This window comes from Bombina bombina, chromosome 2 (genome assembly GCF_027579735.1).
Source record: "Bombina bombina isolate aBomBom1 chromosome 2, aBomBom1.pri, whole genome shotgun sequence".
Lineage (NCBI taxonomy): Eukaryota > Metazoa > Chordata > Amphibia > Anura > Bombinatoridae > Bombina > Bombina bombina.
In genome coordinates this window covers 205,131,571-205,142,532 of record NC_069500.1, presented here as the reverse complement: position 1 = coordinate 205,142,532, position 10,962 = coordinate 205,131,571, and the positions used below count along the sequence as shown (strand labels likewise).

At 37.5% G+C, this 10,962-nt stretch overlaps 1 protein-coding gene across 1 annotated transcript in view; it reads right to left on the bottom strand.

Moving 5' to 3' along the window:
- Positions 1-4,539, bottom strand: part of FAM151B (family with sequence similarity 151 member B) — a 238,237-nt gene extending 233,698 nt beyond the window's left edge. Inside the window, 2 exon segments of the mRNA XM_053699712.1 lie at positions 2,698-2,734; positions 4,363-4,539. Of these exon segments, the coding sequence (XP_053555687.1) occupies positions 2,698-2,734; positions 4,363-4,539 (214 nt within the window).
- Between the last annotated feature and the right edge of the window lie 6,423 nt (positions 4,540-10,962).

Here is a 10,962-nt window from a genome sequence, read left to right as displayed (position 1 = left end):
AATATGAACCTCCTAGGTTAAGCTTTCAACTAAGAATACCAAGAGAACAAAGCAAAATTGGTGATAAAAGTAAACTGGAAAATTGTTTAAAATTACATGCTCTATCTGAATCATGAAAGTTAATTTTTTTGCCTAGACTGTCCCTTTAAGGGCTAGATTACAAGTGGAGCGCTAAATTATCGCACACCCGCAAAACTGCAATTTTGCCCGTTTATAGGCACGCGATAATTACAAGTGGCTGGATATTTCTACCGCCTAACTTGCTGTAGCAATTAGCGCTTATAAACTTAACCAGAGATCAGATCTCTGGTTATTTTATAAATCCTGACCCAAAATACTGTGTAGTATATTTTATTATAAAAAATAAAGATGTCAGCATCTTTATTTTTTAATAAAATTGCACTAGGCAGTATTTTAGGTAGTGCCTTTACATTGCGGTCTACGGAACTGTGTGTTCCCAGTAAATGTATATATACACATATTAGCACATAAATGTATATGTATATAATCATATACAATGTACATACATATTTAAAAAAGCTGCCATTGCTGCTCTAAATTTCTAATGCCCGTCTCTAACGGCATCAGAAAGAGGCTCCTATTGGAGCCTATGGCAGCGCGCTGTCATGAGCGAAATGCTTCCCAGCAGTGCGAAAGTGACCTTGCATTGCTGTGTACCTTGCAGTACCATCGCACCTTAGCATGCCGCTGGTATTACACAGTGGAGAGCAAATATCGCTTTTATGAAATCGATATTTAGTGTTACACTTGTAATCTGGACCTAAATTGTTAACAAAATGCCCATCTTTAACATTTAGTAATAAAAAATGGGTAAAGGTGTGATGAGAGTGGGAAGTGATGTCACCGTATGGGGGCGTGGTTTAGGGGATTGATTGTCTATGGCTGCGTTCGGGCAGCGCTCCAAGCGAACTGGAACTCGCTTGGAGCGTTTTTCTCACACTTGCAAGTGAGATGAGCTGGCGTTTTCTGAGAGCTCTGGTGACGTAAAGTCCCAGCGCTTCCAGTGTGCTGGAAAAGCTGGGACTTTTCAGAGCAAGCTCAGACGCTTGGAAACATGGCAGCCTCCACACACATGTTGCTGTGGAGGCTGCCATGTTATTTATACATATATAATATGATTTTTTTGTGAGCTCTAGAGAATGTAGCCCATTTCTTTTCACTTCATACGTAGCGTATGAAGTGAAAAGAAATGGGCTACATTATTTAGAGCTCACAAAAAATCATATTATATATGTATATCACAAAGACCTGACGTTCAAGCATTATGTGTAATTATTCTGTATTTCCCGATCGTTGTGTGGGCGGGTTAAAGATGTGTTGGCGGGGTCCCGGAATTGCCGATTTTGATCCCCACCCCAGAGCAAGAATGATTTCCCCAGTCTCTCTTGGCAAACATCGCAACTCTGACCCACTTCTATTCAGTGCAGGATAAGCTACAGGGGCTGAGCTGAGAGCAGCTGAATGGAGGTGGGTCAGAGTTCCGTTGTTTGCGAAGAGACTGGGGAACTCATTCTCGGCAGGCACTGGCAGCCCAGCAACAATCAAGGGAGCTTAGTAAAAACGTTCGCATGCGCAGCTCCATTATTGTGCATGTGAACGTTTTTTCAAAGCTCACTTGCTAGTGACGTCACCTAGCGCAACGTCATCGCTGGGAGTGAAGCGCTTCCACTAGCTCCTAAGCGCTTGGCACCGAACGCCGGCACCTATGTTGCAGTTACCAGGTAGATGTGTTGTACAAGCTGCATACTTCTATGCTCTGCAATAAAATAGCATTATACCTTCTATTTTGTGTCCTGCATCTCATGATAAAAGGTACTTTAAATGAATATTGTTTTAAAACAATATCTAATTCTGTATATAAAAGAGAAGCATATAAGCGTTAAATATTTGCCAGGAAAAAAAACTATAACATTTTCATAGTATTGAGACCACTATTGATAGACAGCTACACTCTCTGCAAACATGATTTGATAATGAGTAGATGAATCATTACCATCATTTTGTCATTCATGACAAGTAGACTGGGCTATCATTAATGATTATTTCCAAACCCCTCTGATACAAAATAGCTAGACATATACTCAATTTTAGTTGTTCTTCAGCTGATAATATATACTATGTACAATGAATGATTTGTGTGGCAGGTTAAAAGCTAAGCAGTATATATGTTGTTTATTGCCTGTGCAAGTGACTAAAACATACAGACATGTAAACAGAAACTGGATCTTCCAGATTTGAGTGTTGTATGTGATGAATAATTGACATAAAGACTTTATTGCTTTATTATTGCAATTAATTAAATAAAAATATATATATATTAGTAGAGTGTGAAAACTTTCTGAATATATTGGTACACAGTGCTGCAATATTATTAGGAAGAGGTCAATTGAACTGGAAAGGACAAAACTTGTATGTATATATATATAATTTTTATTATTTATTTTTTTAAAACTGTTTTGGCAGTATGTTATATTTTTTTTAATTAATTGTAGTTATTCCATTTCTGATCAGAAGTTCATAACATACAGGAAAGTCAAATAAAAGTACACTGCATAGTTTACTGCATATAATTAAAGATTTTAATAATTCTTCAGCAGATTTCAGTTGGTGACCTCTTTGCCCTGCAACCTTTATTAAAATAAAGTACATAGCGGATCCCACAAGTGCACATAGTACCTTTGCTTTGATTCCCATGTCCCTTATTATCATGTTTCTGCAGTGCAAATCAGATCGGTAGCGGCTAAATTCCATCCCTCTAAAGGACCCTCTGACATCACAGCAGTCATGTGACTGCAGTGATCACATGGTGGTACAGCCTCAGAGTTGAGGAAGCAGAAGGGCGGAGGACTCAAATCAATAGGACAATGTTTTACTGTTCTGCAGCTTTGTGCTGTGTCAGTTGTTACCTGGTTTTATGCTGGACATGGAAGAAACACTAATGTGACTGTGAGAACAATATGTGTTTCATGAAGCAAAAAGCTGGGATCCTGATTAGAGGCTGCTTTAATAACAGACAGCTTGATATTTGTAGATTGTCTTGTTTCAACTATGAATACTGGGGACCTCATCTGTTCCTAGGATTTGTGCTAGAAAATGAAGACCTAGGTGTGGGAAAATATTGCACATGGAGACCAACATTTGTTTTTATTCATTTTTTCTATTATTTATTTTGTAGGAGAAAAGCTGTTATCTGGGACTGCAGAGGAGCATAGGGAGACCACTAAGATAAGTAAAACTGAACTAGTTAACTATACACAAACTCTTGTCTTTTGTATGTTTGTTGTGGTATCAGTTATTACATAATTAGTGAAATTCAGCTAGAATTATTAAAGGGACAGTATACATTCATTTTGATATAACTGCATGTAATAGCCACTACTATAAATAATAAGATACACAAATACTGGTATAAAAATCCAGTATAAAACTGTGTAAAAACTTACTTAGCAAGCTCTCAGTTTAGCTCTGTTGGAAAAGGTACAGTAGTTGGAAGCCCACTGCAAGTGGGAAATAAGACACTCCCCCTTCTTTTGGCATATGAAAAGACCCTTTACACAAACAGGAGTTAGCTAGAGTAGGTAACCGACGGTATTCTCATAAAGCTTTGGGGCTTGGTTAGGAGTCTGAAAATCAGAGCATGTTATTTAAAAATAAGCAAAACTATACATTTAAAAAAAACAACAAAAAACAACAACTTCTTTATGGGCTATATAAATAGATCATCTACAAACATTTATGCAAAGAAAAAATGAGTGTATAATGTCCCCTTTAAGCTGTATATTTTAAACTTGCAAATAAAATGGAAATGAAAGCATAAGAAAAGGAAAGAGTTCATTAGCTTATATGTTATCTCCCTGTGTGTACGTCTCACACAGTGTTACCTGTCTGTCTGTCTTTGTGTGTCTTTCTCTCCCTCTCTGTCACCTTTCTTGCTCTCTGTCACTCTTTTCATACGTTCACATTCTGTCGCTGTTTTTTTTGTTTGTTTTTTTTCCTGTCTCTCACTTTCTCTGTCCCTCTCTCTCTGTGTCACTCTTGCTTTCATTCTCTGTCATTTTCTGTCTGTCACTCACGCTGCCTCTCACCCCGTCACCCTCTCTTGCTTTCATGCTTTTTTCCTCTTTTGCTGTCACTCAAGCTTTCTCTATCTTGCTGTTACTTTCTCTCCTTTCTAGCTGTCTGTCTCTGTTACTTTCCTGTCTGTCTCTGTTACTTTTTCGCTGTATACTGTCTCTATTTTTCCTTGCGGTCTTTTGCTCTATAGCTCTCCGTCACACTCTCTCACTTTCTCTCTCATGTGCTGTCTCGCCTCTCCTCTCCCTGTCACACTTGCTGTCTCACCCTCTCTGTCTTTGTCTCAATGTCAGTCTTTCCTCTCATGCTTTTTCTCTTTTGCTGCTTTTCTGTTCTTTTTTTTTTTTTAATAACTCTGGTCTCAATCGCGCTGTCACTGTCTTTTTTTTCTTTCTTTCTATCTTTTGAAGCCACTTTCTCAGGCTTCTTCTCTTTTGCAGTCATTTTTTTTCACTCTTGCTGTCACTCTCTATCTCTTGCGATCAGCTCTTGCTGTCACTTTTCTCTCTGTCTCCTTTGATGTCTCTCCCTATCTCTCTTCCCTGTCACTTGCTGTCACTGTCCCTCTCTCCTCCGACTTTTTTTTCTCTTTCACTCTCTTGCTCACAACTATCACTCTTGCTCTCACTCTCCCTTTTTATTCGGTCTCCTCTCCATGCCCCTCATTTGCTGATGTCTCTTATATTTTTCTTTCCCTCCTCCTTACCAGTGTGTGTAATCGCCAGTTTGAGTGTGTAGAGAGTGTACAGGCCAGTACTTGTAAAAGAGAGAGGGCAATGGCATTTTGACTGTGTGACAAGGAGTAAGGGTGGCACAAGATGTATGGTGTGAGTGGTGGGTCATGTAAATACATTGATGTGGTTGGGTTGCAGGGTCACATCAAGGGTAGGTAGAAGAATATATGTGTGTGTAACAAAAATTTTTCACAGATCTAAAGAAGATATTTAAGCTTTTGTCTGTAAAGCAGAAATATATTTCTATAACAATACAATAAACTGTGCTATGTGCCATGATATATATCAGCAATTTAGCCAACATAAGTACAAGAATACACCCGCCGAAAAATTCCTGATGAAATTTGTGTCCCTACCACTACAGAAAATAAAGGGACAGGGAGGGATGGGGCAGATACACTACAGAAAAAGAGGTGTGGGGGCCGGGGGGGTCCCTAACTTGTGATCGTGGGAGGGGGTGGGACCACTACACTACAGAAACAAAATATATAAAAAGAGGGTACTATAGGTACTGGCAAAGAGCTGTTTGGGAGAGGTAAGGGGGTATCTACCCTGCCAGAAAGAAAAATAAAAAAAGATGGGGGTGACCCGTGAGGGGGGGAAGGAGTGAAGAAAGCTGTTTTGGGAGGGATCAGGGGGTGGGCTCTTTACACTAAAGCTAAAATTAACTTTTTAGGCTACCTTATTAACCCCCATTACTTCCAGGAACTAATACAAGTGTTGTGCGCAGCTGCAATTAGCGGCTTTCTAATTACCAAAAAGCAATGGCAAAGCCATCTATGTCTGCTATTCTGAACAAAGGGGATCCCAGAGAAGCTTTTACAAACCATCTTGTGCCATGATTGCAGAAGCAATCCAGTAAAAAAAAACAAAGTTTGTGAAAAATTAACTATTTTTTTTAAAATTTGATCACATTTGGAGGTGAAATTGTGGCATATAATATAGCAAAATGGGCCTAGATCACTTATTTTCAAACCTGTCCTCAGGCCTCCCTAACAGGCCACATTTTGAGGATATCTGGTTCACTTGTGCTCCAGTTTCAATCAGCTGATTAGTAAACCTGGTTACTTTGCTTGCTCTCATCCAAAGTAATCAGAAAACCTGGACTGTTGTGGAGGCTTGAGGACAGGTTTTTGAAAACCAGTGGCCTAGATCAATAGCTTGGGTTGTCCTACTTAAAAACTATATATAAAAAAAAAACAAGGCTCCTATTTCTGTTTAAATGGAGTGATGCCTAAAAATTCTGTTATTTTGGGCAAGCTTTTCTCTGAAAAGTCCCGGCAGTGAAGGGGTTAATTGAAAGCAAAAGAGCGGGGTACTTCCCAAACACATACTTAAGTGAATGCCTGTGACATCACAAGATTCACAAGTCATTTAGGAAAATGGGAACTCAGATTTATTTTGACACATACCTGGAATTGTACTTCCAAAGAAAAAAAATTGTATAGTATTTCTAAAAAAACAAATGTAATTGCAAAAAAATATGGTATTTGTAGTCTTAAAAAAAAAGAAAGTAATTTGAAAACTTAGATTTATATTCATATCGTCACCAATTTATGTACAATGATAAAGAATCACACATGCTTGTGTTTTTTGACAATCGTATTCCATAACATGTGAGACTTATTGTTTATTGTAACATTGTATACACAGACAGTCTAAGGATAACTACAGTATTGAGCAAGGGTGACGTGAGAATTATTGTAGCATTGTTTTATACACAGACAATCTCAAGATAGCTACAGTATTGGAGGAGGTGACGTGAGACTTATTGTAGTAGTATTATATACACAGACAATTTCAGGATAACTACTGTATGCTGCAGGTAAATTTCAGGAATAGCCAGGCACCAATTAATAATTGCTGTACATAATAATGTATCAACAATGCTTAACTAAGTATTGTATAATGGTGTTCCTTGAATGTGTCACTTTCCACTCCACTGACTAGAATACAAAGTTTTATACGTTTGTTTTTAGAGTGCATTTTATGTTTTTACAAAATTGTAATAGATACGTTATTTCTACAGGACTCCTAACACCTGTTCCTAAGTCTTTAGAAATAAATGCTGGAGATGGAGTTAATAATAAAATGATACATACACCAACTAAGTTGTGCACATCTTTGTTTAAGAAATACAACTTTGGTGTTACACTCGGTGCGCTGGGATTGAGACATTGTCACATCACTTCTACCAATGTTATCATTTTTTTTTATTTTTTTTTTTTAAATAATAAGTCCCAAAATCAACATGTTACAGGTTCATTTTGTGTGAAGCACATTTGACATGAATAAAAAGAAATAGTTTTTAGGCCAAAAAGCAATATAATCCTTTACTCAGTGGCAGAGTATTTAATTGAGTGTGGATATCCTTTGAACAGAATACATGGTGTAACCATACATCATTGATTATCCTTACACCATTTAATAATTTAGATAAAAAGAGAGAAGTTAGAGAGAGATTAGATTATAGTGAAGTCCCAGTGGAAAGAAAGAAATGGTGAGGGGAGGAGAAAGGCAACATTGAAGCTCCAAAAGAAGGATGGAATCGGGTGTAGGAGGGGATAAAGGGGAAGGGCATTGGGGACCTTGCATGCCTAAAGCCTTTCATGGAATACATGTATGTTGTGTTTGTAGAGTTTCCAATACAAACTTAATATTAAGAAATGTGTCTTGTCCTATTTTGTTTATAGTAGGAATATTCCTCCCAATAGCAGCAGTTCCTGCATTCTCTCCCCCCATTCTGCAACAGTGGGTATACTATTAGATTTTAATTCTCTCACTAGTAAAGATTTAGCCCCATTTATGCAGATCTGGGTAGAGGGAGAGCCTGAATTAACACGAGACGTCTAGGTTTATCATTAAATAGTATATAGTCATATGCGTCAGTTTAAATGTAGGGTTGGTAATTGGGTACAGAGCTTTTTCCAAGGCACTCCAAAAAGATTGCAGACGGGGGCAGGACCACCCAAATATGTGACAGTTACCAATGTTACCAAAGCCCCCTTCAGCGCTGGGGAGATGACCCGGGATAGATCAATTTTAACCAGGTGTTAAATACCATCCTCAAAAGAACTTTGTAATTCATTTCAAGTATTTGACCAATGTTATAATTTTAAAGATACATAAACACATTTTAATTTTCTGACATAAAAATGTTTAATTATGTGCAGTAAAACAACTTTGCAATATACTGGTCATTATTTATATTGTCTCCTTTTCATGTCAAATTCTTAGACTTGTGGGCTTTCCAAAAGTGCAGACTACTGCACAGTCAGTGGCGGCACACTTTTAGTGACTCACTTTTTATAGATGCGCCTATGTGCTTCAGCAGAGAAGATATCTAGGTTATAATATGGCAGCACCATTGCTTTATGTACATTAAAACTTTATACTCTTACGGCATGTCTAGGCAGCAGCCATGTATGGTCCGCAATTCAGAAGCTGCCCAGAGTAAAATAATCCGCCGGTTATCCTTAGGAGCCTTACTACATCTTTTCTTACAACTATAAGATTCAGATGCTTGATCAAGTAAGGATTCAGCGCAAGTACCAATATTGACCAACCCCACCCCGTTAGGCTTATTCTTCTAATGCCTAGATATTATATTGGACCACCCAACATCCAGTTACCCCTTAAGTGGAGACACTATTACATTGGAGCAATAGGGAGGCTAAACATAAAGCGGAAATTGAAGCTTTGGAACTCTCTATGTATAATTGCTTTAATCATTTGCTAAACCAATTATCCCTTTGTAAGAAATTGGGCACCTGCTACGAACGACTATGGAGACTGTCTACCATTATTCAACCCAATGCCACCTGTAGGAGAGGAAGTGACCCAGCAGACCTTTCCCGCTGAGGTGTGAGACATTTGGGCTCCTGATCAATCCACTATGTATGGGAAGCTGTACACATCTGACACTTCCAGAGTTTTGTGCTATACAGATGCAGAAAGGCACTTTAACGTATGCTTAGGAGATGCCGTGATAGCACTGGATCCCACTGCGAGACCGTTGATCGGGGTGGGGTCAGTAGCAAAAACAGTAAGAGCGCCACGGAGTACTGCCTCAAGAAAAAATCTCTATTCTGAACGCTATAAGCGGGCTGACCTGAAATTGTTGGTAGATGGTACGTGGGAAATGGAAAATGCATATATTTTGAGCACCTATACAATCGGAACTCTCAGTCCATTCCATGATGTGTCTGACTTTTATCTCTGTAGCTTCCCACCTGTAGGAATTGGAGAGGAGTGAGCCATTTGCTCCTTGTTTTTAATAGTGTACCCACAGTTGGAGTGGGCTAGATAACCTAGCCCCACTGACCTAGATTATTCCCCTTCTCCTTCATTCAGGGGACATATACTCTTATAGATATGCCAGTTGTACACGTTCATTCCAGTTAATGTACTAGGTACCTATTCTCAGTTGTACTAGGCTAAGATTTTTTTGTTGGATTATATATTACTACTGAATTAATTCTAATATGCATAGCTCATAGCAGGATTGCTTTTTCTCTTGTTTGTGGGGGAAGTATGGAGGTATTTGATAGATAACCTCACTCTCGGCACTTCTGTCTACACTTGTAAAGTCCCTTCTGTGTAAGCCAAGAGCTAATGAGGAAGGTGATAAGGTATTAGCCAGTGTTCTCGTCCTCCTATAGGAACAGCGTAACCCATCATTAACATATTTTTCAAGTTTATCATCAGCCGATAAAAAATTAAAATGTTGTCAGACGATCTGTGAATGTTATTAAATAATATATATATATACATATTATTATTTAACCTCTTAAGGACATATGACGGAAGTTTTCCGTCATAAAACAATTGAGCAAACTGAAAGCTGTGTCCTTAAAGGGTTAATATATATATATATAGATGGTTGTATACATCAAATAATTCATTTCAATGCTAAAACTCCAAAATGTCACTGTGTGTAATTTAGCCCCACTTCTTTTGATTACACAGAATGAATCATAAAGGTCACTTCAAAAGAAGCATTTTCTTGCTAAGGTGTGAAGCTGAAATCCCTATCAGATTGTGACTGAACCTTTCTTCTGGCCCTAAAACATTTGGTCAAGCAGTCATTTCAAAGAAAGGCAAAAACTTCAATAAGAGATGGTCAATCTATATAGCTATATATTCCAGGTCTTAGATCAGACACAAGATACACTTATCCTAATTAAGATAACCTTTAAGTTGTTCAAGAGGGAACATCTGTTTCATTGCCTGGATCATGGGAATCCCTGGAGTGACAGAGACAGAATATCTTTGGAACTTCGTTTGAAGCCTAATGAGATGCAAAAACTGATTATAACTGCTGAGGTTTGAATATACGAAGCTCAGACATACGTCTGGGGGAAGATTTGCTAAGCAAAAGCATGTCTTACATTTAACTCTCAAACCCATTGTTAAGATACAGCCTGAATAATGTAAATACCATATAACAATGTTTAACCCGCTGTATCTTATATGAATATAAGGAGATGCTCAAATGAACATGAAGGCCTGAGAGTTAAGATTTTAGCATGTCTTAACCTATATTTTTTTTAAAGCATAAAAGGTCTTAACCTCTGTATTTGTGGAAGCATAGAGATGGATATTTATAGACCTAAAAAAAAAAAGCAATGAATAATAGTAACATTTTAGATAAATGCTGCAAATAGATGAATACATATTTGACAATGTTTCCCTTTGTTTTACAGGAAAACAAAATGTCCTTAGTCATAAAAACAGACATATGTGGATATTTTCTATTTTAACATAAAAATTAATAACACTATTATTTTTATTTCAGATCTGCATCTGGTATTGCCATGCATTCAAATATGCATTAGAAATATGAAATACATTGCATTCCTATTGAGATACAATACAATACCAGGATAATGAATGCTATTTTAAATGGATTTTAAGCTAATAATTAGCAGTATAAATTGCTTATTAATAGGGTTATTAAAAATAATAATGTTTGGTATCAAATTGTACATTTTCTGTTATGCTAAATGAAACATAGATCATGACAAGAGTTTTATTAATGCAAAAAGTTAGTGTGATAAATAATCACTTGATAAGAATGTATTAAACTATTAATGTTTGATGGTGGGGCTGCATTCCTGGGTGTCTGCTGCCA